The sequence below is a fragment of the Dermacentor variabilis genome, chromosome 3 (genome assembly GCF_050947875.1).
Source record: "Dermacentor variabilis isolate Ectoservices chromosome 3, ASM5094787v1, whole genome shotgun sequence".
Lineage (NCBI taxonomy): Eukaryota > Metazoa > Arthropoda > Arachnida > Ixodida > Ixodidae > Dermacentor > Dermacentor variabilis.
This window is the reverse complement of record NC_134570.1, coordinates 166,175,307-166,202,311: the sequence shown is the minus strand read 5'-3', so window position 1 is coordinate 166,202,311 and position 27,005 is coordinate 166,175,307. Positions and strand designations below refer to the sequence as shown.

Here is a 27,005-nt window from a genome sequence, read left to right as displayed (position 1 = left end):
AGTGTTTTCATTCCGCGGTTTATTGGCTGGTTCAGACAATCTGTCTCGTGCGGCACGTGAACGGAGGGAAGTGTTGCGCGACTGCCTGGCTAATCGACAGATCGCGATAAGCAGCGTGCCGACGACGCGTGGGCGCGATTGCCAGCAACAGCCGCGGACAGATATCCCAGCGACGCGCGCTACTCTGACGTCATCGTCACAGGGGTGCGCAACTTGCGGGGCGCTACGCTTTCCTTCCCTCGCTTTCTCCATGCCCGCCTCATCCGCTTTCATCCTCGCGCTCTCTTCTCGCTCATAGCTGTTTTAGTCCCCCCCACTGCGCTCCGCGTTCCCTCTTTCATACGCTGCGCTGGCTAGCTCGGTTACGCCGAGCACGCCGACGCTAGACGTAGGAACGGCTCCCTAAGAGCTGCGTTCTAAAACTACCTAACGTGTTAAAAGAAAGACACGTTCTGGCCTGGCGGCCATGACGGTTGCGAGTGAAATAGGTGCAGGTCCATTATTCATCCGTGATGTGACACGAACACGGGATACCTCACGTGGTACTCAAAAAGTGTGCCTGCCAGTTCGGTGCTAGACTTACAAAACATTTATCGCATGATTTCCTTTTTTTTTTGCATGACAAACTGCGCTCTGCGGAAAATTGGAGTTTTCCTACGGTACAACTGCTGGCAAAACACAATTTCTTTTCTAGACTTAGACCAATAATATACGACCTTCTGAAGACACCCCATGCCTCCTTTATCGCCAGATTTGGCTGTTTTAGTGGGACACCTGGTCATTCGTGGATTGTCACCACTACAACGCCTCATGAATCTCCAAAACGTAAGAAATGGTATCGAGGTAAGATGAATTACCATTGCACGTTTCGTAGTTGCAGTTCACACCTAAAAGTGTGCAGAACTTAACGCTTAAATGCCAAATTGTGAATCCTTTTTAAACCCAGTACCACTTTTAAATCGCATAGTTGAGTTTAAGAGCGTTGCTAAATTTTCCGGCGATAATGGTGCCTGCAGGTGCGTTTTCGTTGCGAGCAACGTCCTTCTTTCTCATATTCCTTTCCCATGCGAGAACAGCGATCCAAACAGCGGCTGCAACAGCGTTGAGAGCTCCACAGATGACGAAGAGCCAGTCATATGCACCTACTTTGTCCCTGAAGTGGCCTGCGAAAAAGAATATGCCCGTGTTATTTATTTTTGTGTTCTTCAACACAGTAAAACTAAATGTTCGGCTATTGAAGAGCTTCCTGTCCTGAAGTCCTAGTCAAAATACACATCTTTAAAGAAGACAACAGGATACAATAAAGGAAATAATAAAATCGTTTTACGATTATTGATACATCTCTCTCTAACGCTACAACCATATAGTAAGAACAAAGAAAAGATGTCGGTTCATTTTCATATCATGTGCTATAGACAACCAGCACATCACTGTCACAAGCATGCGTAGTCTCCAATCAAGTTGTTACCGCTTAGTTAATAGCAAAGCGTATGAAATGTTCATGGTGTGAGGAGCTCGACACGACATTAGACTGAAATAAAAGGTATGATAGTGATACGCAACGCTATTTCCATCGAATGGAACAGATGAATGTACGCAATTAAATTACATATGCATTTCACAAGTCGAGCGAGATATGACGAGGGTATGTAGTATGAACACTTCCTTTCAGTTGAGGAACGTTTACTAAGCTTTCGAGGTGGCCATGAAAAGCCTCTTGGTGCAAGTTAAATTCTGAACTCTCCAACTTGTCACAGGAAAGCAAGACGACCTTCGCTGTGTACGGTAAAAAAGTGCGGCGCAAGGATGTAGTCGATAAACCAGTATGTGCATACGTCCTAATTCATTATTTGAATATGCGTTTTAATGTGCCTGAGCACTACAGGTGGGCGTAATTATTATTCCAGTTCTGTCGCTCTTTTGTACATATATTTCGGAATGCAAGTCTTCTTTTCAGCACTTACAGCAAAAGACCCAGACAGTCCCACAAACCAAGGTCTTAGGGACCACTCCAAATGTGCGACGTTGTCGCTTTGGTTCATTCATAATGTTTAGATAAAGCCACGTGTTCATGCAAGTCAGCGTATTGCGAGGTTAAGGCTTTCGTTTAAGTGACCGAACAACTTTCTCTAGATCGAATAACTACTTGGCTCATTCCTCTTACTTTATGTGGACCTGTCTTTCACTGGTCTTACACAGCACATAATAACGACCTTTGTGTGACCTCTAGCAGCAACTGACGTTTCATATCACAGCATAGTGCTGCTAAGTGAGCCATGTGCACATGCAGGGGCCTGGAAGAGACCAGAGTGCGACGTCACAGAACTTTAATTGACTCTTCGCTCCACTTTTTCGGTGCTGTTGCTGTCATTGCGTGTAGACGAAGCCGTGGCATCACACAAGCTATCAATCTAAACGATAATTACGTGTACGAAAGTTGACTTTGAGCGAGCGTTTCCCCGCACAGTAGGTTCATCGTCTGCTAAAGACGAAGCCGAGAGGCTCGATATTCAATTATGAGACAGTCTCGGAACAGGGCCACGTCGTTTCGAGGGCAAACAAGCACTTTGGGAAACGCATTGCAGATGACGAGTACAGTTCGGTGGGTTATGTGTGCGATAGTCTCTTGCTTCTACGCCAGCGCCTGCAGTTCTTTAGCGCCACACATTAACGTTCAACAAACCATTACGCAGAGTACACGTGTCCAACATCTTCGAGTTCTATTTTCGAACTGTCGCTAAATAACAACAGCGTTGCTCGCAAACATCACGGCAAACTACGCTTAAACCAGTTCCTACAATACATGGGATATGCACATGATTTTATTCATATAATTATTCTCCCAAGTAAGCCGCTGAGGCAGAGGTATTCGTTACCTAATTCCTGAAGTCAGTTGGGAGAAAGTGATGATTCGACTGTGATATTTCTTAGCGAAAGTACACGCATAAACCTTACCTATCAAGGATGGCTTCAGAAATGATAGCAGCCCAGCCGATGCCACTACGATGCCGAAGGATACTGACAAGTTTTCGCGTCCGAAGTAAGACGCCACGATTACCGGAAAAAGAACCATGACAGTGCCGATGTTGAAGGTGATGCCCACGGCCACGGCGAAGATGAGTCCGTGGATGCGTAAGAAAGGCAACAGAAGAAACGTCACTGCCTGCGCACACAATGTGATAATGAGAGCCGTCTTGTTTGTAATTAAAGCACGGTCGACGGCTGTCGGCAGCGTAAATCTTCCTAGAAGCTCCGAAACGCCTGCCGCCGCCATCACAGTCACTGCAGTCGAGACCGCTACTCCTCGATCAGAGGCAAAGTCGACGAAAAGCGACATGTAGCACTCATAGCACACGCAGTAAGCGTTGAAGCTGTAAATTATCAGGTAAAACACGGGACTTTTGAGCACTGTGAATGCGTGGCGTAGCTTCTTCGTCCTTTCGTCACCGACGAGTTTCGAAGAACACGGGGCGGCTACTTGATCTTCCTCAGGAGCAGCTTTCCGCCGATCTGGAGCGCGTGTAAATTGGCTAAAAGCAAGCCCGTTCATGGTGACGGCACCAAAGATGAGAAGAGCACCACGTAGGCCATAGGCGGCGGTGAGGTACTCGAGCAGCTTGGGGAACACAAAGAGGCCCGCGGTGCCACCGGCGAAGTTGAGGCCCATCGCCAGGCCCTCGTTCTTGACGAAGTGCTCGCTGATGATAGTAGGGGCCACTATAAACACCATGCCCGTTCCTATGGCTGCAAACACGTAAATATTGTACAAATAAAAATTTTAGTTGACCTAATGCCCAATGAAACACCGAAATCCCGTCATGAATCTCAACTGGAACCATGTTACGGTCAGCGTTTACTATGTGCCAGAAAAAAAATATGATGTTTACGACAGCCGGTGGATGACTTAAGAAATCGCATGTTCGTGAACATATTACTGTCATTGCTATTGTGTTCGAAATCATTTACGATCAGTTAAATGTAGCACCAGAAAGCTATAAGCTGAGGTTGGCCATTGTTGCGTGCTGATTACTTGAGGCGCACAGCGGCATAACACTGGGACACACTATTGTCACGTTGCAGTGGCGGCCAAGATCACAATAGCAGACTGTGAATGACGAAACTCCTTATTGGGCGAACTTGCGCCCCTAAAGAAACTGGCATTCATAGCACAACGATAACGCCAATTACACTCGGCGGTCATGGAAAATCTGATCTGCGGGTCAAACACGTTCGCTTTTATGCATGACTCACCGATGGTTCCAGTGTAATCGCTGGTGCCCGCGTGCTTTCAAGAAACTACTACGCAATTCGGATCGCGCATGCAATCTGATTACACAAGGTTCGACGAGAACAAACGCAACAGACAAAATGAATGCTAATATTCGTGTAAGTTCAAAATATTGGCGCGTCTTCCGCTGAGAGATAAGATTAGGTTGTTAGCGGATGAAATGCACTCCGCGGGAAAAGGATGAATACGTACTATTATGCCCCCCCTTGCATCAAGAAGTCACCCATGTGCCATTCTATAATATCTAGATTTTCTGCGCAGTATAAAACGATAAAGACGTTCTTACGAGTCTGTGGTGAACATTTAGACAGAATCAAATGTGTTATGCCCTACATATTTAGCAGCGTTCGCTTAGGGCATGGAATCGACAATGAATCTTTCTCTTCGATACTTGACGATAAATTTGTGGAGAAAATTTGACGACTTGAAAAAAACTTGAGGGAACTTCTTTGCAATGTTTACATAAAAGATGTTACGTTTCATGAGTTCTTATTTTACAGTTTTTCGTGCAGATGACACAAGTTTGTTTCTGACTGGTACTGGGGTGGAAAAAATTATAGACGTTGCACTCTCGAACCTCAGAAAATTGTATCTTTGATTTCTTCTGAATTCTTTTGTGGTTATGTGAAAAAATAATAGCCATTGTATTTTGACAAAAATCTGATTTATGCGGACATTTTACAAACCTCAAGCTATACAACAAGCTAATAGAGACAGAGAGGGAGGGGGTCATAAGGCAAAGGCAAGGAGGCTAACCGGGCTGAGCCCAGTAGGCTACCCTGAGGCTGGGGAAGGGGGAAAGTGGACTGAAGTAGAGATGTCTCCTGCGGCTAAAACACTTCGTATTTTATTTCACGAGCCCAAGTTCAGGAAAAAATCAATAACACGGAAGTTTTACGGAATAAACGCTGTGAGGCTCTAGTGGATATTCTAAATAAATACCAGCAGTATATATGAATCAGACAATAGCTACTCATAGTAAGATGGAATGACCACCACAGCGTGACAGCAACTCTGCGACGACAACGCAATGACGACAATAAAGTGACGACTTCGAACTGATGACAAAAAAATGATGGTAGTATGATGAAGGCTCGAAGATGGCGGCATAATGACGAGGATATTGCAGCGCTCTTCAATGACGCACACTGAACAAGCTGGTTTATTCTGGCCGAACTTGTTCCCGGATACTCAATACTAAGCATTCACACAATTTAAAAGAATAGTTAACGGGAGCCTATTCAACAGTCCACCGCGTGTCCACGCCGAACACACTTCTCACGCGCCCCGAAAGCGAGAAGCCAGGCCGTGGCTTCTCACTGGAGGAGGGACGAGGACGCTGCCGTGTGCGCGTGCACGGAAGACACGCTCCGTATCGCCATGCGCGAGGTGTCGCTGGCGTTCTTCAAACGGCGATGCGATGAGTGGTGCCTAGGGGCTTTAGCGATGAGGCGCTTGGAAGGGCACCTCACGAGAATGCTCGTAACTGGCATGTGGAGAGCTCTCTGAGGCATTCGTCCCTCTCCGAAAACACAACGTCCCGATGCGTATGAACCAAATTGATCTATAGATGTGTTTTCATTGCCTGTCGTAGTAAGGCTTCATGCGGATTACGTGTACGGCTTCCGCATGGTTGTGCAGCTTTGAACGCTCTTGTTCATGAGGGATGACTTCGTAATTCAGGTCACCTACTCGGTGAATAACTTCATAAGGCTAAAAGTATCGGTGAAGAAATTTTTCACGTAGTCCGCGACGAGGCACTGGTGTCCATATCCACACTTTGGCGCCTGGCTGCTACTGAACTTCTCTGCGGCGCAGGTTGTAGTAGCGTGCGTGCCTACGTTGTTGCTGGCGTGTATGGAACCGTGCCAACTGCCGGGCTTCTTCAGCTCGTTGTAGGATGTCCTCGACGTCGTACGAGTTGTTGTTGTCATCATCTACTGACAACACAGCATCCAGTGTGGTTGTTACTGTGCGGCCATAGACCAGATGAAATGGGGTGACCTGAGCTGTCTCCTGTGCAGCCGTATTATAGGCGAAAGTGGCGTAAGGCAAGATTGCGTCCCATGTCTTATGTTCGAGGTCGACATGCATGGACAGCATATCGGCCAGGGTTCAGTTTAGACATTCTGTCAGGCCGTTTGTTTTGGCATGGTATGCAGTGCTTTATTTTGTGACAGGTGCGAGTCATCTTCTCCATTGCATCAAATCAGCTGTGAAGGCCGCTCCTCGATAGGTAATCACGACCGTTGGTGTACCATGTCGCAGTACTATGTTACAAACGAAGAAATTTGCAACTTCAACTGCCGTTCCTCGCTCAAGGCAGCCAGTTTCAGCATATCGTGTTAAATATTCCGTCGCTACTACGATCCATCTCTTCCCTGACGATGAAGTTGGAAACGGGCCAACAAGATCCATTCCAACTTGTTGAAATGGAATCTTCGGTGGGTCTATGGGTTCGAGAAGGCCGGCCGGTTTCACGGGTGGTGTTTTGCGCCTTTGACATTCGCGACATGTCTTCACGTAATGCTGCACCGGCGCTAACAATTTAGGCCAGAGGTATCTGAGACGAATTCTGGCTAACGTCTGGCTGACACCTAAATTACATCATGGGACCAAAATTTCCGGTCGCATGGCTGACGGTACGACGAGCAAGAATTGTTCCTGGTTGCGTTCTGACTTTCTCTTGTAGAGCGCGTTATCTCGGAGGCAAAATGACGATAAACCTCTCATAAACATACATGGGACTTGGACGTGATATCCTTCGAGGTGCTTGATGAGTGGGAGCAATTCTTTGTCGGCCCGTTGACGGTCGGCGATTCCCGAAGCTGTCATCACTGTAAGAAATGGTAAATCTTCTTCTGAAGGAGTAGACTCCGTCCACTGGCGAGCGGGACAAGCAGTCAGCATTGTTATGTTTTCTTCCAGACCTGTATACAACAGTAATGTCGTATTGTTGGAGCCTGAGGCTTCACCTCGCAAGTCGTCCAGATGGATCCTTTAGGTGCGCCAGCCAGTAAAGAGAATGGTGATCGCTGACTGCACGGAACGGCCTGCCGTAGAGGTATGGTCAGAACTTGCTGATGGCCCATATCACAGCCAAACATTCCTTTTCTGTCGCAGAGTAATTTGTTTCAGCTTTCGAGAGAGTGAGGCTAGCATATGCTATGACTTTCTCTTCTCCATTTTTCCACTGAACTAAAACCGCGCCGAGACCGAGATTTCTTGCATTTGTGTGGACTTCTGTGTCCGCTGTCTCGTCGAAGTGGGCGAGGACCGGTGGGGCTTGCAATCGTTCCTTTAATTCATTGAATACAACCACTTGTTCTGTATGCCGCATGAAGGGTGCATCTTCTTTAGTAAGTTTCGTTAGAGGTTCGTCAATTTTTGAGGAGTTTTCTACAAATCGCCTGTAATAAGCGCATAGTCCCAAAAATCGCCGTATTGTCTTCTTGTTTGTCGGCTTTGGAAATCACGCAACGGCAGCAGTCTTGTCGGGATCCGGACCAATACCTTGCGCGCTAATTACGTAACCCTGGAAACGAAGTTCTTGGAGTCCAAACTGGCACTTTTCCAGTTTAATGGTTAGGCCTGCCGAGCGCATGGCTTGGAGCACTAAACGCAGCCTCTGGACACGCTGGTAGAATGTTGCACAAAATACCACTACGTCGTCTAGGTAAACTAAGCATGACTGCCATTTGAGACCCGAGAGGACATTGTCCATCATGCGCTGGAATGTCGCCGGCGCGCAGCAGAGGCCGAATAGAAGTGCTTTGAACTCCTACAGGCCGTCTGGGGTTACGACAGCAGTTTTTCACGGTCTCTTTCATCCACTTCAATTTGCCAATACCCGCTCTTGAGGTCTAATGAAGAGCAAAATTTTGCATGTCGTGGGCGATCCAACGTGTCATCAAAGCGGGGGAGGGGGCATACATCACGCTTTGTCACACTGTTCAATTTCCGGTAATCAACGCAGAATTTCAAGGTATTGTCCTTCTTTCTGACAAGGTCTACGGGTGACGCCCACGGGCTGTTTGATGGCTGAATGACATCGTCCTCAAGCATCTCTTGCACCTGACTCTCTATGAGCTCTCGTTCAACCGGTGAGACTCGGAACGGATGTTGGTATACTGGTTTAAAAAATAAAAAATATGGGGTTTTATTTGCCAAAACCACTTTCTGATTACGAGGCACGCCGTATTGGGGAACTCCGGAAATTTCGACCACCTGGGGATCTTTAACGTGCACCTAAATCTAACTACACGGGTGTTTTCGCATTTCGCCCCCATCGAAATGCGGCCGCCATGGCCGGGATTCGATCCCGCGACCACGTGCTCAGCAGCCCAACACCATAGCCCTGGAGCAATCACGGTGGGTTATACTGGCCTGGTCGCTTCGTCTGTTATTATACGATGTTTAACAATTGGTGTGCGCCGTACCTCTCACAAAGTGGAGAAACATTCTGCGAGTTCATTTATAGGGTCCTCCATCATTTGTTTCTGGGCTGGCGACAGACTTTGGTTGATCGCAACTGATGTTATGGCGTCATGCGTAGTTCGGACAGCAGGCGGCCTTGACGCTAAGCTACATACATCTGCGACTGCAGTAGCGCTGTGCAGGAAGGCGATGGCTGTGTTCTTTGCGACGTGTTGAAATTCACTTCCGAAGTTCGTCCTCAATACATCATCGCACCCATCGCGTAGTTGAACAATTCATCGCGCTACGCATGTACCTTTTTTTCAACATTAGCTCGACGTTGGCGTCCGCTATACCTTCCGAGTCGTCGAATGTTTCGTTTCTTACGCGAACCAGCATGCTGCATCGTGGTGGCATGGTTATGTCATCGTCGGTAACCCGCCAGGCAACGTGTTCTAGCTCCTCCGGCTCTTGCATCTCTATAGCCTGCTTTGTAGAAAATGACACACTAGAATTCTGCAGGTTGATTATGGCACCATTTTTAGAAGAAAGTCCATTCCGAGTATTACACCCTTCGAACATTCTGGTAGTACGACAAAATCAGCGACGTAAGAAAAACACCGAATTCCGATTCTCGCTGTACATCTAACCAGGGGCGTAATGAGGTGCCCACCAGCCGTACGTATCTGGGGTCCCCTGCACGGCATCAAAATTTTTTCAGTTCCTTGATGAGTGCATATTTAACGACGGAATAATCAGCATCTGTGCCAACTGATGCACTCAATTCATGACCGTCTATCGAATGCGCAAGTCTGAAGAAATTCTCTGTTCACTTATTCAACCGCTTCTGTTCGTCGCGGCTGCTTGGTAAACTTGACGGAGGATCTTGGCTTATTCGAACGTTAGCGGCCTCGCCTCCACCGGTCGCTCGCTTCAGTCTTCCTGACTTGGGCTCAGTGAACGACGCCTTGGTGAAAACAAGGATGGCCGTGGACTCGGTGATCGGTAGCGTGTAGACGCTGACGATCGTGACTGGTATTGGTATTTAGCAGGCGGGTCCTGTTGTCTGGTCAAGTAGTCCTGAATTTAGATGGGTCTTTCTCCATTACGGGAACAAGGTGCATTTATCGTAAAGCCGCGAAGACCTGCTCTGCGATATCGGCACATTCTGTAAAGGTGTCCAGCTTCCCTGAAGTAGAAATAGAGTGGCGTCCGGTTGGGTGCACGCCACACGTCACTTTTTCGTGGCCTCAGCTCTGCTAGAAGGGGTCCACTGCGCAGAGTCGGCTGGTGGCTGCTGGGGGTCGCGAATGGAGCACTATGACCGGTCGGCTGGCATACCACATCAGCATACGTCGGCACGCGACGTACCGGTGGTGGTTGTTCATGATGCACAAGCTGTTGCTCACGTCCTGGCTGCAGAATGGCGTGGCGCACTTCATCTCGAATGACGGCGGCGAGAGTTGAAAGTGTCGGCGTGAATTGCGGTAGCTGCAGCTTTCGAAGCTCCTCCTTTACGATTGATTGCACGAGTTCTCTTAGCGCTTCGGTGCTACTGCCTGGGCCTGCTGATGAAAGATCGGCTGGCACGCTGGTGACATCACGATTGAAGTGGTGGGCACCCTGCCGCAGCGCCTTCTCTATGGTCGTTGCTTCGGTGCGAAACTCAGCAACACTGTGTGGTGGGTTGCGGACGAGTCCTGCAAACAGCTCCTGTTTAACGCCACGCATCATAAAGCGTAATTTCTTCTCTTCGGTCATGTTTGGATCATCGCGATAGAATAGACGGGACATGTCCTCGATATATATATGCCGACACTCTCGTTAGCGTGCTGGTTTCTTGCTTGTAGAACGTGCTCTGCCTTCTCTCGCCGATCGGTGCTGGCATACGTGGCAAGCAACTGTCACCGAAATTCTTCCCATGAAGATGGCGCCGCTTCATGATTGACGAACCATGTCCTCGCTGAATCTTCTAACGCGAAGTACACGTTGCGAAGCTTCCGTGCCTCTCCCCAGTCGTTGCAAAATGCCACTCGTTCGAAGTGCTCTAACCAGTCTTCTACATCTTGGAACGTATCGCCGTTGAAGGACTCGGGCGTGCGTGGAGGGTACACGATGAGCTGGGACGGTGTGACTGGGCTGGTCATGGTTGCGCCGTCGCTGGTAACTGTTGCGTGCACTGCTGCAGCAACAGGAAGCGGTCCGAACTCGGGCGGGTCTCCTCGGATGCGGCGGCTTATGTGCGGGTGTACTGGAGTCGGTTCCCTGGGTTCCAATAGCTGAGGGTCGTGGCTCCGTTCTCTTGCGTACTGGGGACTTACAATCATACCCCACGTCTCCCCCAGAAATGTAGCACTCTTCAAGGAAGCACACTAAACAAACTGGTGTATTGAGGGCGAACTTGTGCCCGGACACTCAGTACTAAGCATTCACACAATTTAAAAGAATACTTAACGGCAGCCTATTCCACAGTCAACCGCGTCTCCACGCCGAACGCACTTTTCACGCACCCGAAGGCCAGGAGCCAGGCGGTGGCTTCTCATTGGACGGGGGACTCGGGCGCTGCCGTGTGCGCGTGCACAGGAGACACGGTCTGTATCGCCATGCGCGAGGTGTCGCTGGCGTTCTGATAACGGCGACGCAATGAGTGATGCCTAGGGGCTTTAGCGATGAGGCGCTTGGAAGGGTACCTCACGAGAGTGCTCGTAACTGGCATGTGGAGAGCTCTCTGCGGCAATATAACATAGCAATGACGGAGACAGAGGGAAAATAGCGGCAAGATTGCAACAGGGAAAGAATAATTACAACGCCACGAGGGCAATGAAATCACCACGACGGTGTGACAACGACGACATGACGACAGTAGAATTACAGAGATGGAATTATGATAACGCAATGACAATGTTGGCGTAGGACAAAGACATGATGACAGTAAGTTGGTGACAAGGAAATCACTACGGCAGAATGACGGCGACAGAACGACCACGACAACGTGACAATGCAGGAATGATAACAAGTATGCATAGTAAAGATAGGCTTGCCGTCCTTTGTGTGAGATATCCGGCAAGAGAGGAGCAACACCAACGGGAAAGTGGAAGGAAGAGGCATGGAAAGATTCGCTTTAAAACACTTTTCGAGCTGTTGCTAGTTTAGCTAACAATGTTTTCACCATTAATTTGTTCCTCCGTTATGACGTTTTAAAGGCAATAGTACTTTACAACTACCAACCTTTATCTACACTTAAGCCGGAAATCAGCACAAGGTATTCTGTCTTTAAAAGCATCAAAAATTGAGGGAATATATACCCATTGGCTTCACACGAAACACTGAAGACTGATATTGTCCCAGGCAGGGTTTGTGTACAGGTTAGCTGCTATGCCGTTGCAAACATCACTTAGAGCGCGTACTTAGACAAAGGGACCTAAAGAATGACGAAGACATGCGCTCACTTCCAAGTGATTTTTTTTTATTTCTAATAATAAGCATATATACCAAGACACGAGGACACAAGCGCCCTCTCCAAAGCAAGAAGCCAGCATGAGTACGCATTCAATATTCAGACAAACCATGACCGCCTCCTTAAGACGAAGGAGCGTGCATGTGCGATCTCACAAAAGCAAGTTCTTTATCTGTTAATGCAATGGATGGCTTAGTAACCGAGTCACCTTCAGCGATCGCTGGCTGCTTCAATAATAATTCTGGTGTTTTCGTTGGGATATACATCTTGTTTTCGTATATATGCTTGCTGTTCAAAATAAAAAATCAGTCGGAAGTCGGCGCCCATCCTCGTCATTCTTTCGGTCACTTTGCCTATGTATGTGTTGTAAGTGACGTTCGCATTGTCCCAAGGACACGTACCACCTACGGCTACGAGTACATAGAATATTTTTGCCATGCATACTCCACAAACATATATTCACTTAACTGCTGTGTCTGTGTTACTGGTATGATCACGTTGTCATAAAAGTACTTATTTTTTATGTGTAATGGCATCGTCTTCTAGGCGTTGCTTGTTTTTTATTGTTCTTTGAAATACGTGTCACTCTTCTTGCTCATGAAGCATGCTTGTACGTACTTGTTTCCGTAAGCTACTTCCTTTATTACTGCCAAGTAATGAAAGAAGTGAGGTCGGTCAAACTGCTTATTCTGCAGCGTTTACCTCGCCTTCATCATCACAAATTGTACACTGTGAATTTGTAAACAAAAAAAATCGCAAAGTGAAAGTAAGCTGCACAAAATGTCTAAGATGGGCATTTTTCTGTCCAAGGCTCCATTTTGCAAAGATCTATTTGCATGAGGTTTTGCAAGGTATATTTACTATTAGACACCGGAATATTCATGCACGGATGTGGTTGCCGTGCATATCTAAAAGTGCCCACTACGACCAAACGTTCACCAGGGCAGTGTTCTTTGAGCCATTCCGGTGAAGCTCAGAGCAATGCAAAACCTAATCGCTGCACGACTTTCAGAGGACGCAACCATTATTACGTGCAATAATTAGGTGCAGACAAATGTGCCTTACCGTGTGCTACGCCGAGTGTGAACGTCATAAGTCCAATACTTGTGGCAAAAAAGCTCAGCATTACACCCGCGCTTGAAATCGCTGTTCCCGCAATAATCACTGGACGAGCGTTGAATCTGTGCGCCAGTGGTCCCGTAATGAAGCCTGAAACAACAAATGAGATGCACGCACACTGTTCTGACTTGTCACTATTCCTTTGTACCAGCTGCTTTATCAGTATTCGTAGCTTGTGCGCGTTTATTTGCTTCTAAATAAGTTTTAGCGCAAATATAATAATAAATACCGCTAAACACAATTCTTGTGCGATTGGGTCAGAATTCTTTTCTTTTTTTTTGGGGGGGGGACAAGTAGTAGTCACACTATATTCTGGTGCCAAGTCATCCATACTTCATCAAGTCAATAGAGATAGACTATGTCTAAAATGCGAAAATTATTTATGAACTGAAGAATTTCGTCACAGTTCTTAAAGACAGCAATGAGTAGCCATTCGAATTGCGGAGTTTAAATGAACACAAGTGAAGGCTCATTTGAGCTTACGAAAACAGTAACAATTCAAACCTATTATATGTAATCGTGCCGGAGCATCCGCATTATCTGAAATGCTCCACACATCCTTGTGGACTTATCTACCAAATACAGTTTAAAAGAACGCGAATAAATGTACTTACTTTTTTTTTCATTACATTGTCGTGCTTCAATATATAATAAAGGAAATAGTATGCCGCGCATTCAATGTTCAGCATATGTGGGGACGTTGACATTAGTGCTCGCTAGCGTACGCTTTTTCTGACTAAAGTGTTCATTTACAAATGATGTGCGAATTTCGTTGTGTTATTGTGCGCCTTATCTGAGGCCTGTTGCTACGGTCTCCCAAGCATGCCGGTAGTACTGCAAGCTATTCCTCTGTCAGCTATCCTGTCAGCTAATCTTCAATTAGTGGAGGACGTAGACGAAATAATTATTAGTGGTCGAACAAGAGATGGCTGAGCCTGGAGCAAACGTTTAGACATGGGCAGCCGAGTTCGTCAGGGTCAGTTTTGTCACGTTTAGATATAGCGCTGCTGATATTGTGAAGTGGGGCAACCTCGCGCCAAACCGGCATACATTCCACGTCATAGCCATTGCGTTTGAATATATCCTAAGACTTGCCGTGGTGGCATAGGGGCTTTGGCATTGTGCTAAGCCCATGGGTGCCTGACGAATTTACGTCCTGTGAGGCCGCATTTCGACTCGGGCGAAATACAAGAACGCCATTGTACCGTGTATTCGGTGAACAATAATTTAAGGCACGAGGTAAAATTTCATCCGGAGCGTCGCACTACGGCATGCCTCATAATCATATCCTCGTTTTGGCATGTAACACCGCATGATTTTAGTTATTCTTTATTATGACACTCTTCTCACGTTTTTTTTTCTTTTTCTATGCAAATCGGCTCAACGTACGATATCATGAAGGAAAACATAAAGGACACACGAAGCAGATACTACAAACTGTTATGTTTGATCATATGAATGCATGCAAAAAATACATCGGAACAAATATTCCCGAGTTAGAAATGAATTGTTGTTAGTAGCAGCGCTGTATGGAGGGTGGAAATGTCATGCAGCAGTTGATACGCAAGGCATACGGGGTGCTACCTAAATGACAGACTCAACAGTCGCTATCGCGTCATCAGTCTGTCGTATCCAGTGATTAGTGGCTGCGTGCAAAAACGTCCAGCAGGAAGCTACATATTTAAACCACTGTTTTACCATTTTCCTTGGGAGCGCCAACGAAGTAAACTAGGAGAAAAATTATTGAACGTGAAAACGCAAACCCAAAAATGTAGGTTCGTGATCATTCTTTAGTCTTGCCAACTGACGCAAAGGAAGACTTTGCACGAGAAGTATAAGCACCCTGACGCGATTTTCCACGCAAACCGTAAATCAGTGTAGGTTATTTTTCGATTATGTAATTTCTTTCGTGTTGGTGATCACTTGCTCGCTTCTTGTCGAGAATGACGTTTGCCACCGATGTACATATAGCTCGAAATTTGAACATCTCCTAGGTCCTGCCTCCTTCTGGCAGTTCTAGAAACCGACATCGTTCATAAAGTGTGCTTACATAGCGCAAGAAATAAAGTCGTGACTTTCATCATCTGTCTTTCCTACAGCCAGAAATTTCCTACAGCCAGAAATACCAGCCGTAGTCGTTTCTTGCTAATACACTCGTCTCTTATTAAGTAGCCAAAGCAAAAAATTGTTAACTCCTGCACCTTCTAGGACAAAGTCATTACAATATCACGGAAGTCACATCTCGTTCCATCTCACCCGTCGGCACTCAACCTACTGCCAACATCTTCACTGATTTACGCGAGGAAGTCCACCATCTTGCTGTCATGGCCTCTCTCCATGCTGCTGTGTGACGCACCACTCAATCAGCTCGATGTCGGCGTGGCTGTAATTCTCCAGTCTCCTTGTTGTGCTGGCATCATTATCGTTTCCGCCACGTCGCCTGCAATTGTGTTCCTCCACCCTCTTCGAGCGCAAGAAAGACCATGACGAGTGGACAGAGCGGCCAGCGTCTGAGCGACCTCAGCCAGCCGCCTGCACCTGTGCTCCGTACTAGTAGGTATCGCTAACACGCGCTTCTAGTCAACCGGAGGAAACACAAACCTTTTGAAGGCGGCACATCAGCATCGCCTCTTATCGCGGGGGTGGTCACAGCTTCACAGAACCCTGTGTCCCTTACAGTGAATCAACGTTGTACGGGAACTTTGAGATTCACAAGTGCACAAAGCTTGAAGAATCTAAAACATCGTGTCTACTAGCTATTAGGCTTAGTTGTCTTCGTGATTCTCACGTCATATCTTTCCCCTTCGCAATAGTGATTTTCGGGCCATATTGAATGCTGTTATGGTACCTTCTGCTACAACTGAATTTTCAGATGTCCTTCTGACTTCAAGCTTCATTTGACCCACAGAAAACGCTCTCGTCTTAGTAGATCTGTTTTTTATTATTTGTCATTAAGACTTCCGATTACGTACTAATCAGAGACCATTGCATGGCTTGAACATAGCAAAGCTCCTTGTGAACCCGAAGCTTCCAATATATTTGAAGTAATCAACCAAATCACTGTTCTTGATTTCCTAGACGTGGTTCTAAATATTATGTGCCCTTATTTGGTGGCAGCAACGCAGGAGGTGTATGCGTTGTTGTGATCTACGGATTCGTCCTGACCAGAATTGCAGCAATTATTGCTTCGAAGCTTATTATTGCAGCAAGGCTTCGAAGATTAAATTTCACACCTTTTAAATGGCCCGTGCCCATTTCTTTTTCTTGATTTCAAGTAAGATGTCATTAACTTGCATTTGTTCCCTCACACAATCTGCCCTCTTCTTACCCCTCCCCCTTAACTTCACACCCATCATTCATCCGCCCATAGCTCGTTGGGTCGTCCTCAATTTAAGTACAACCCTCTTCGTAAGCCTCCAGGTTTCTGCCCCGTACGTGGGTACTGGTAAGACACAGCTGTTACACCCTTTCCTCTCGAGGGATAATGGCAACCTGCTGTTCATGATGTGATAATGCCTGCCAAACGCACCCAAGCCCATTCTTATTCTTCTGATTATTTCAGTCTCATAATCCGGATCCGCGGCCACTACCTGCCCTAAGAAGATATATTCCCTTACCCCTTCCAGTGTCTCGCTGCTGTTCTCTTCCGATGCGGTTAAACAATACCTTAATTTTCTGCAGATTAATTTTAGACCCACCCTTCTGCTTTGCCTGTCCAGGTCAGTGACCATGCACTGCAATTTGTCCCCTGAGTTACTAAGCAAGGTAATATCATCAGCAAATCACAAGTTGCTAAGGTATTCTCGATTTACTCTTATCACCAATTCTTTCCAATGCAGGTCTCTGGATGCCTCCTGTAAACACGCTGTGAATAGCATTGGAGAGATCGTATCTCTCTACCTGAAACCCTTCTTTATTGAGATTTTGTTGCTTTTTTATGGAGGGCTACGGTGGCTTTGGAGCCGTTATAAAAATCTTTCAGTATTTTTACACACATACACCCTGATTCCATAATGCATCCATGACTGCTGAGGTTTCGACTGAATCAAACGCTTTCTCGTAATCAATGAAACCTATGTATAATGGTTGGTTATATTCCGCACATTTCTCTATCACGTGATTGATAGTGGGAGCATGTTCTATTGTTGAGTAATCTTTACGAAATCTTGCATGGTCCTTTGGTTGACAGAAGTCTAAGGTGTTCCTGATTCTATTTGCGATTACCTTAGTAAATACTTTGTAGGCAACGGACAGTACATTGATCGGTCTATTATTTTTCAAGTCTGGATTCCCCTTTCATATGGATTAAGGTTATGTTGGTGTTCTTCCAAGATTCCGGTACGCTCGAGGTCATGAGGCATTGCGCGTACAGGGTGACCAGTTTTTTTAGAACAATCTGCCCACCATCCTTCAACAAATCTGCTGTTACCTGATCCTCCTCAGCTGCCTTCCCCCTTTGCATAGGTTCCAAGGCTTTCTTTACTTCTACCGGCGTTACTTGTGGGATGTGAAATACCTCTAGACTGTTCCCTCTTCCACTATCGTCGTGGGTGCCGCTGGTACTGTATAAATCTCTATAGAACTCCTCAGCCACTTGAGCTATCTTATCCATATTACTAACGCTATTGCCGGCTTTGTCTCTTAACGCATCCATATGATTCTTGACCATTCCAAGTTTCCTATTGCATATTTGCCCATTCCTAGTGTTGATAAAATTGCGTAAACAGGCCTGGAATGCAACCTAATCCCAGTGACCAGAACCGGTAATCCACTTTCTCACCAGAGTAGGATTGGCCACCCTGGCGCAGTACTCGGTCACAACCTCCCATATCAATACAACAGTCAAACCACGGTCCTCAGTCCCCAGCAGCTGCGAAGCAACTGACCACTACGGCGGTCACACCTGTGCTAAGAATCTCCGGATCCGGACAGACCGCCATTGGAATCTGAACCAAGAAACGTTTAACGCTAGAATGTTATCTAGTGAGGCGAGTCTAGCACTGCTATTGGAGGAATTAGCGGGTATTAAATGGGATATAATAGGGCTCAGTGAGGTTAGGAGGACAAATGATGCATATACAGTGCTAAAAAGCGGGCACGTCCTGTGCTACCGGGGCTTAGCGGAGAGACGAAAACAAGGAGTCGGATTCCTGATTAATAAGGATATAACTGGTAGCATACAGGATTTCTATAGCATTAACGAGAGGATGGCAGGTCTTGTTGTGAAACTTAATAAGAGGTAAAAATTGAACGTCGTACAGGTCTACACGCCTACATCCAGTCATGATGACCAGCAAGTCCAAAGCTTCTATGAAGACATGGAATCATCATCATCATCATCATCATTAGCAGCAGCAGCAGCCTGGTTACGCTCACCGCAGGGTAAAGACCACTCCCATACTTCTCCAACTACTCCGGTCTTGAACTAATTGTGGCCATGTTGTCCCTGCAAACTTCTTAACCACATCTGCCCACCTAACTTTCTCCCGACCCTTCCTACACTTCCCTTCCCTTGGAATTCAGTCCGTCAACCTTAATGACCATCGGTTATCTTCCCTCCTCATTACATGTCCCGCCCGTGCCCATTTCTTTTTCTTGATTTCAACTAAGATGTCATTAACTCGCGTTTGTTCCCTCGCCCAATCTGCTCTTTTCTTATCCCTTAACGTTACACCCATCATTCTTCTTTCCATAGCTCGTTGCGTCGTCCTCAATTTAAGTAGAACCCTCTTCGTAAGCTTCCAGGTTTGTGCCCCTTACATGAGTACTGGTAAGACACAGCTATTATACACTTTTCTCTTGAGGGATAATGGCAACCTGCTGTTCATAATCTGAGAATGCCTGCCAAACGCAATCCAGCCCATTCTTATTCTGCTGATTATTTCAGTCTCATGATCCGGATCCGCGGTCACTACCTGTCCTAAATAGATATATCCCCTTAACACTTCCAGTGCCTCGCTAACTATCGTAAACTGCTGCTCTCTTTCCACGACTGTTAAACATTACTTTAGTTTCCTGCAGATTAACTTTTAGACCCACCCTCCTGCTTTGCCTCTCCAGTTCAGTGAGCATGCATTGCAATTGGTCCCCTGAGTTAGTAAGCAAGACGATATCATCAGCGAATCGCAAGTTACTATGTTATTCTCCATTAAGTCTTATCCCCAATTCTTCCCAATCCAGGTCTCTGAATACCTCCTGTAACCACGTTGTGAATAGCATTAGAGAGATCGTATCTCCCTGCCTGACGCCCTTCTTTATTGGGATTTTGTTGCTTTCTTTATGGAGGACTACGGTGGCTGTGGAGCCGCTATAGATCTTTCAGTATTTTTACATACGGCTCGTCTACACCCTGATTACGTAATGCCTCCATGACTGCTGATATTTCGACTGAATCAAACGCTTTCTCGTAATCAATGAAAGCTATATATAAGGGTTCGTTAGATTCCGCACATTTCTCTATCACCTCATTGATAGTGTGAATATGGTCTATTCTTGAGCAGCCTTTACGGAATCCTCCCTGGTTCTTTGGTTGAGAGCGGTCTAAGGTGTTCCTGATTATATTTGCGATTATCTTAGTAAATTCTTTGTAGGCAACAGATAGTAAGCTGAGAGGTCTATAATTTTTCGGGTCATTGAGGTCCCCTTTCTAATGGATTAGGATTATGTTAGCGTTCTTCCAAGATTCCGGTTCGCTCGAGGTCATGAGGCATTGCGTATATAGGGTGGCCAGTTTTTCTAAAACAATCTGCCCACCATCCTTCAACAAATCTGCTGTTACCTGATCCTGCCCAGCTGCCTTCCCCCTTTCCGTAGCTCCAAAGGCTTTCTTTATTTCTTCCGGCGTTACTTGTGGGATTTCTGGGACGTGGAATCGGCGATGGGTAAAGTCAAAACAATATACACTATACTCAAGGGCGACTTCAATGCCAGGGTAAGCAAGAAGCAGGCTGGAGACAAGCCAGTCGGTAAATATGGTATAGGTTATAGGAATAGAAGGGGAGAGTCATTAGTAGAGATTGCAGAACAGAATAATTTGTGGATAATGACTACTTTCTTCCGCAAGTGGGATAACCGAAAGTGGACGTGGAGGAACCCTAATGGCGATTCTGGAAATGAAATAGATCTTATACTCTGCGCTAACCCTGGCATCTTACAAGATGTGGACGTGCTGGGAAAGGTTTGCTACAGTGACTATAGGATGGTAAGATCTCGAATTAGCCTAGACAGGAGGAAGGAACGGAAGAAACTGGTACATGAGAAGCCGATCAATTAGTTAGCCGTAAGAGAGAAAACAGAGGAATTCCGGATCAAGCTACAGAGCAGGTATTCAGCTTCAACTCAGAAAGAGTACCTTAGTGTTGAAGCAATTAACGACAATCTTATGTGCATCATTAAGGAGTGGGCAATAGAAGTCGGTGGTAACTTCATTAGACAGGACACCGCTAAGCTATCGCAGCAGACGAAAGATCTGATTAAGAAACGCCAATGTATGAAAGCCTCTAACCCTACAGCTAGAATAGAAATGGCAGAACTTTCCAAGGTAATCAACAAGCGAAATATAGCTGACATGACGAAGTATATTATGGCTAGAATCGTGCATGCTCTCAGGAAGGGAGGAAGCATAAAAGGAGTGAAGAAGAAACTAGGAATATGCTAGACCAAATAAGTAATGTCAAATGTTTTATAACCGGCAGCCACACCTTACGTCAGCCGTTCTCAATGGACTGACGTTGGTGTAATTTGTGATTTCTCTTTATTGAACTAACCGTACTTTTACTTACCCGCAATTTACCCAAAGAAACAATGTTCGAAGTTAAACTATTGCTTTTTCCGCCTTCACCGTGGTCCTGATTGGCTGATGATAACGCAGCAGCGAAGACGTTTTTTTCTCACCTGTGAGGTAACCTAGCGCGGTCATTAGCACTATGGGCCACGATCCTTCAGTTCTGTTCACCTGGAAGGTCTCCATTATGGCGACGAATAGGAATCCCGCTGAACGCCACCCTGCCAGCGCGAAGAAAGATGACAGCGCGCAGGCGCCTGCAATGAGGAGAGTGAACATATATTTTAGAGATACTTGCAGGCATGTGCTTTAATGAAAAACTTCTGTTATAAAGTGTTATGACTGATATTTGCAGTAAAATAATTGAAGCAGACCGAGAGAGGTATTGGGTAGGCTAGCTCAATTTACTGTCATCCATTTAGATGTTCGTGTTGCTGAAACCGCAGTCACCGTATCTGCTCAACGAAGGGGAGGCGTCACCTATAGGGGAACTGAGACAGCTCGAGATAGGCTACAGAAGTAAAAATAAAAATACGTGGTCTTGCCCAAAAGCAAGCACAAACAAAAATGTAACTTTTTCCGGCGACCAGTTCCCGTAACATACAAGAAACGTTGACTTCGTGATGGGGCGACTTTTTCTGCTGCCTATTTAAGGATATAAGTGCAAAACTCAAAATGGTCGGTCAGTCGTCAGTCGGCCAGTCACTGGCACCAGCAAGCGCTTTTCCCTGTCGATTTTTTGGGCAAAAGAGCTATTCGTCACGAAAAATTTCCTAATTTTAGAGTACGGCGCCCCTGAAACACAATGAAAGAACGCCAATGACGACCCATCAGTGATCATTATATGAAAGAAGCCTTTCTGCATTGGTTAACAAGCACTGTATTATTGGTAGTGGCCAGGGCTGCGCTACAATTGCTGTCGTAATTTTACCTCGAGAATGGCGCGGCCGGCCCGATTTAGACTTTTATTGAAGGCGTAACTCCTGCCGCTGTCGCCTGCTTCGTGGCTCCTTTGGAGACTTTTGTTTTCGGCTGCCGCAGTGTGCTTCACCCCGCTGCTCTTCTCTCTACCGCTTTTCATCATCGCTCATTTGTCATCGGCGTCCCTACAGTCTCGCCACACATACTCATATTCATTTTCACCAGCCTAACAGTATGGATAACAGGTGTGCCAGTATTCAAAATTTCGCTTACGAATTCAATAGTGCTTGCTGTTGTATTTGTATTCGATCGACCGATATTGTGTTGTGTTCTGTTTTTTTAGGAGATAGTAATGCCACATCGTGCGGGTAACCCGCTCTGACAGAAGAAGAGCAGAACGATGCTGTTCGCGTCGAGGCGCCTCGACGCATACGCTTTCTAAACTTTTAGCGTCTGGTGAGTCGGCGTGTGCCTCAACGGAGTACGCGACAACATCATTTTTCAAAGTTCTCAGATGTGCTTTTACGTTCAAATATAAGAGGCAAGAACATTACCTGCAGTTTACAATGGAAAGGCTGGTACAAGCTGTGGGGTTTCCGATGGGTTCTGCTGCAGAGGAGCTGCGGTTGCGGCCAAGATGCACCAGTTGCTGAGACAAAACATGGAGTAGCTAACCTTTGAATAAACTTCAGTAATTCTGCAACTATGCCGCGACTTTCGGCAGCTTACGAATTCGCGTTGTATACTTCTGCAAAGCAATTAAATATTCTTACTATCTCATCCTTTTTGCATCTTTTTCGAATGATGTGCGAATAGTAATATTACTCGTTGCTCCTGCGCAGAACTGCATGGCACTTAAATGGAGTTTAAACCCTGGGTCAACTCTGCTGCTGCCTGTTTAAACAGCTCATACGAAGAAATATTTTTCTGAGAAAACCCTTGACTGATTTTAATGAGTCGGTTTGCATTTGAGAGAGAAATTTCAATATTTATGCCTATTCGAAACGTATTTCTTACATAGCGCCTGAATTTTTTTTTTTTTTGAAAGGTTGCCGTAAATTGCTATATGAAAAAATAGAGAAGCACGAACATTAGAAATGCTTACTCTGCTTCAAAAATACACATCACCGTTTTGTAAAATGCATGCGTTTGAACATCGAAAGCGGAAAACTACGAGCCTACATGAGCTCGTTGCGATGTTTACGAGTGTTTTTAAAGCTTTATTGACTTAGTAATAAGATATTTCATAGGGTTTTCTAATGCGTCAATTTCACCTGAACCAAAGCTTCTTATTAATGTATGAGATGATCCATGTATGGTTGCTTTTTATAACGCAAATTTTTTTGCCTTTGCTGCCTGCATTTCAAGTGTCGTTCGAGTGTCGTTTTGAGTAGCGCTGTAGAGCGTAGAGGGGACATTGGCGAGGCGTCTTTTACATAATTTCCACCGATAAAGTAGTGGCAGTTGGCGCACTTCTGTTCTGCGTAATAAAACAGTAAACCTTTGTGCGTGCGTGTGTGTGCGTGTGTGTGTGTGTGTGTGTGCGTGTGTGTGTGCGTGTATGCGTGCGTGTGCGCGTGCGTGCGTGTGTGTGCGCGCGTGTGTGTGTGTGTGCGTGTGTGTGTGTGTGTGTGTGTGTGTGTGTGTGTGTGTGCGCGCGCGTGTGTGCGTGCGTGTGTGTGTGTGTGCGTGTGTGTGTGTGCGTGTGTGTGCGCGCGTGTGTGTGTGCGTGTGTGTGTGTGCGTTTGCTTGTGTGTGTGCGTGTGTGTGCGTGTGTGTGTGTGTGCGTGTGTGTGTGTTTGTGCATGTGTCTGTGCGTGTGTGTGTGTGTGCGCGTGCGCGTGCGCGCGCGCGCGCGTAGCGTGGCCGAACTTGTGCGGTATATTTCCTCCAAAAAGTTCCTCTGCGGCTTTTGTACCAAGAAATCGTACAAAATCTTCACTTCCATTCATTTAAAAACAGTGCTTCAGCTCCGGTTTTCAGTTGCGTCCTGGCTCGGTTCAACACTCTAGAGCTGCCATCCCTTTTTAGGTTGCTACAGAAAAGCTCACACCTATCTCTAGAGCCCCGCATTCTCAGCAGTTGGGCTTGTTTTCACGGCTTATCTTGCGCAAATATTGCCGTGCGAACGCCCACCCCTGTCTACGTTTGCGCTATCAAGTCCCATAATAATGGCTTGGCCTTCGTTTCTCTTTCGCTCCTCAGACATGGACATAATAGAGGCGCAGGGCAAGGAAATCACTGCAGGTCGTACAAATAATCCTATGCAGTGTCGTATTTGTGATACTTCTTCGGTGAAAAATCCTACTTAAAGTGAGGCCTGTCCTCTAGCAGACAATGCCTGAGAAACGCCAGATTGGGCAATGCATCTGGAGTCACACGTCGTGTTCACGCATGGCGTAAAGCGTAAGCACACAGACTGCGCGTTCATCGTGAGATAATCAAAACTTCTGCAGTGTAGCAGTTCTCTCACCAATCTGCGCGAACTGCTAAAGCCGTGGCCAAACTCACATTATAGGTAAAATACCTCATGGGCTGCGTGACATTAATCTTGCAAGTATTTTTGCGCAATAAATTGAAAACCACAAAACTCGCCGTTGAGTAATTAGCGAACACAGAAGGCGGAATGTGAAATATGAGGTGTCCAATACTATCTGCTTGAATGTTCAAGCATAAGCGAGAAACACGTGGCTACAGGTAACGCATCTATCAATACTGGAACGATGTGTTTAGCAAACACTGCACCTGTTCGCAGTTTCTTTTTTCATTTCTGTTTGTACTTGCGTACATGGACTTGTCGGCAAGGTCCTGACATGTGTTGCAGAAGTCGAGGGACGCTTTTTTCATCGAGTCTGGCTTGCTTTTGTCACGATGATAGATTGGATTTCTTACAACTATTGTTACACGCGGGCGCGTAAAACCGGCCAACGGAGGCCTCAGGAGAGCAGCGGACAATAAATAAAGCAGGTGGCGCAGGATCTCCACGGCAGCCGAATGGCAGCGCGAGCGTAGAAGCTCGCACAGCTAATTTCTTACGCGAACGCCTCTTCGAACACACCGGCCTAGGAGGCTGCAATCTACGGAATTCACTTCTTTCAGTTTTGGTGTCTCAAAGACATCTTCAGTACTTCTAAACAATTGAGTGCTTATACAACTAGTAAAAAAACTGTTAAAGAAATATATTCGTTCCCAGCCACCAATTCGTGACGCAAGATTCAGCGCTACCACGCCCCGGTGATTTCTGCAACACCATTCGGAACCTTGCCACTTTTTCAACGACAGAGGAACGTTGGCAGTTGCATGCCAATCCGATACACTCATACAGCATTGACGGTGAAGCTGTGTGAGGTAGTTTTCAAGTTCTTCCGAAGTCATAGGGGTCTGTTTTTCCCCTTGGAAGACATTGCGAATGCTTCACGATACGCTACCATTTTCATATCCTTCATATATATATAACGGAGATGTGCGTTTTTCTTTCGGTATGGCATGAAAGCTCTCATACGAAAAGTTAATAAAATTGATGCTAGCTAAAATGCCCAGACACTCTACCCACGAAATATTTCTAGATGTGGGCCCCTGGTATCCGACTTCAAACGTGGGGCCGGTAAAACACGTCGTGCGTAATAATGCGGATTACTGCTAATATTTTTTATTCTCTTTTGGAGAGAGGTATACACCGCATAACTTTTTAGATTCCGACCATAAAGAATTGCTTTTCAAAGCAAATTCAGAATCCAACGTCTGATTCGCTTCAAGTTTTTGTTGATATTCGATACCGACCACGCTGACGATCACAGGACCTTCTCGGCTTTCACCGTTACCGGCCGAAAACAGTTACAGAAATCATGTTAACGGATTCATTCTAAAATAGAATAGGTGGATCCCGCGTACATGTGTCAATAGGTGATAAAGGAAGCTTTACTTGCTTTATTTTTTAATTTCATCACATCTCCTTGTTTACTTCTATGTAACCCAACGCCTTTCCTTCAGGCTACGCTCTGGTTCCATTTCGGTTGCTTCTTTATCCACGCCGTCGACTGCTTCTCTTCAACTTTCTGTTTAAACTTCTCTCGGTCTTCCTGGTTATAAAACGAAGAAAGTGACCTCTTTCTTTTTTCTGGTGCTTTCGGCCCTTATTTATTTTAACCACACAATACTAGCCAAGCTTTCCTTAAATCTATCAAGTTTTACTGCACGTCGCTGTGTGGCCATGGCAAAGACTTCAATTCACACTTATAGCGACAAATTCAACTGTTTCTTATTTGCTGACGTCTTCTCATGCCTATTGCTAGCCCTAACATTGCGTCCAACCCGCATGCACTGCCATTTCCAGTTCCAAAAGCTCTTGCTACGCTGTAATGCGAATCGCACAACTCACCGGCCACCAACCAACTGTGGACGCTGTCAGGGCCGTGCTCTGGCAGTCGAGGGCAGCAGTTCCAGCCATTCCACGTCCAACATCGAGGCATGCCAGCCTTTGCTTTGCTGCAGCAGCGATCAATTAAAACAAAGCAGTGCAGACCATGCAGTTTAACCGCTACAGCAACTGTTTAAATCATAAATCATTCACTCAAGTCCCACTACATATATGGCAACCTTTAGCTGGGACCTTATATGAATCTAGAAGTACAAGCGGATACTCACGTATGTGCACTCAAACTCGCTCACTTTCCTACTCGTGCTCACTAACACTCACTAGTGCTGATAGTTACTATTGTTCACGCTTGCCGCTATCCAATGAGGCTCAAATGTTTTTTGACACTCGCCACACGCTGGCGCACGCGTCCATTAAAACGTCACCGGCACTCACTCCCGCTCATGCACGTGTCCACTCGCACCCTTCGTCGCTCGTTCTCTCCTTACCTCACGCCTTTGAAATGAGCGCGGTGCGAGTGTGGGTCAGTGTACTCGCGAGTATGCCAACCTAGAGTACTCACTTGGTACGACTCTCCTGGTTACGACGTCCAACTCCGCCCTCCCCAGAACGGCAATAAAACAGCTCGACTCAAGACCGCGTTCAA

General features: G+C 46.2%; 1 protein-coding gene across 1 annotated transcript; it reads right to left on the bottom strand.

Annotated features, from left to right (window-relative positions):
• Positions 1 to 27,005, bottom strand: LOC142574304 (monocarboxylate transporter 12-like). Its single transcript, XM_075683422.1, has 6 exons — positions 26,922 to 27,005; positions 26,363 to 26,469; positions 21,174 to 21,320; positions 13,227 to 13,370; positions 2,956 to 3,744; positions 1 to 1,163 (listed from the first exon to the last, which is right to left on the bottom strand). The coding sequence occupies exons 2-6, from the start codon at positions 26,451 to 26,453 to the stop codon at positions 955 to 957; spliced, it is 1,380 nt and encodes a 459-aa protein (XP_075539537.1). The 5' UTR covers positions 26,454 to 26,469; positions 26,922 to 27,005; the 3' UTR covers positions 1 to 954.

Coding starts and splice junctions, on each gene's coding strand:
- LOC142574304 (XM_075683422.1), bottom strand. CDS start 26,453: ATGCCTCGATGTTGGACGTGGAATGGCTGGAACTGCTGCCCTCGACTG. Junction 13,371..21,173: donor CGCGCTAGGTTACCTCACAG/GTGAGAAAAAAA, acceptor TTGTTGTTTCAG/GCTTCATTACGGGACCACTG. Junction 3,745..13,226: donor CACACTCGGCGTAGCACACG/GTAAGGCACATT, acceptor ACGTGTTTGCAG/CCATAGGAACGGGCATGGTG.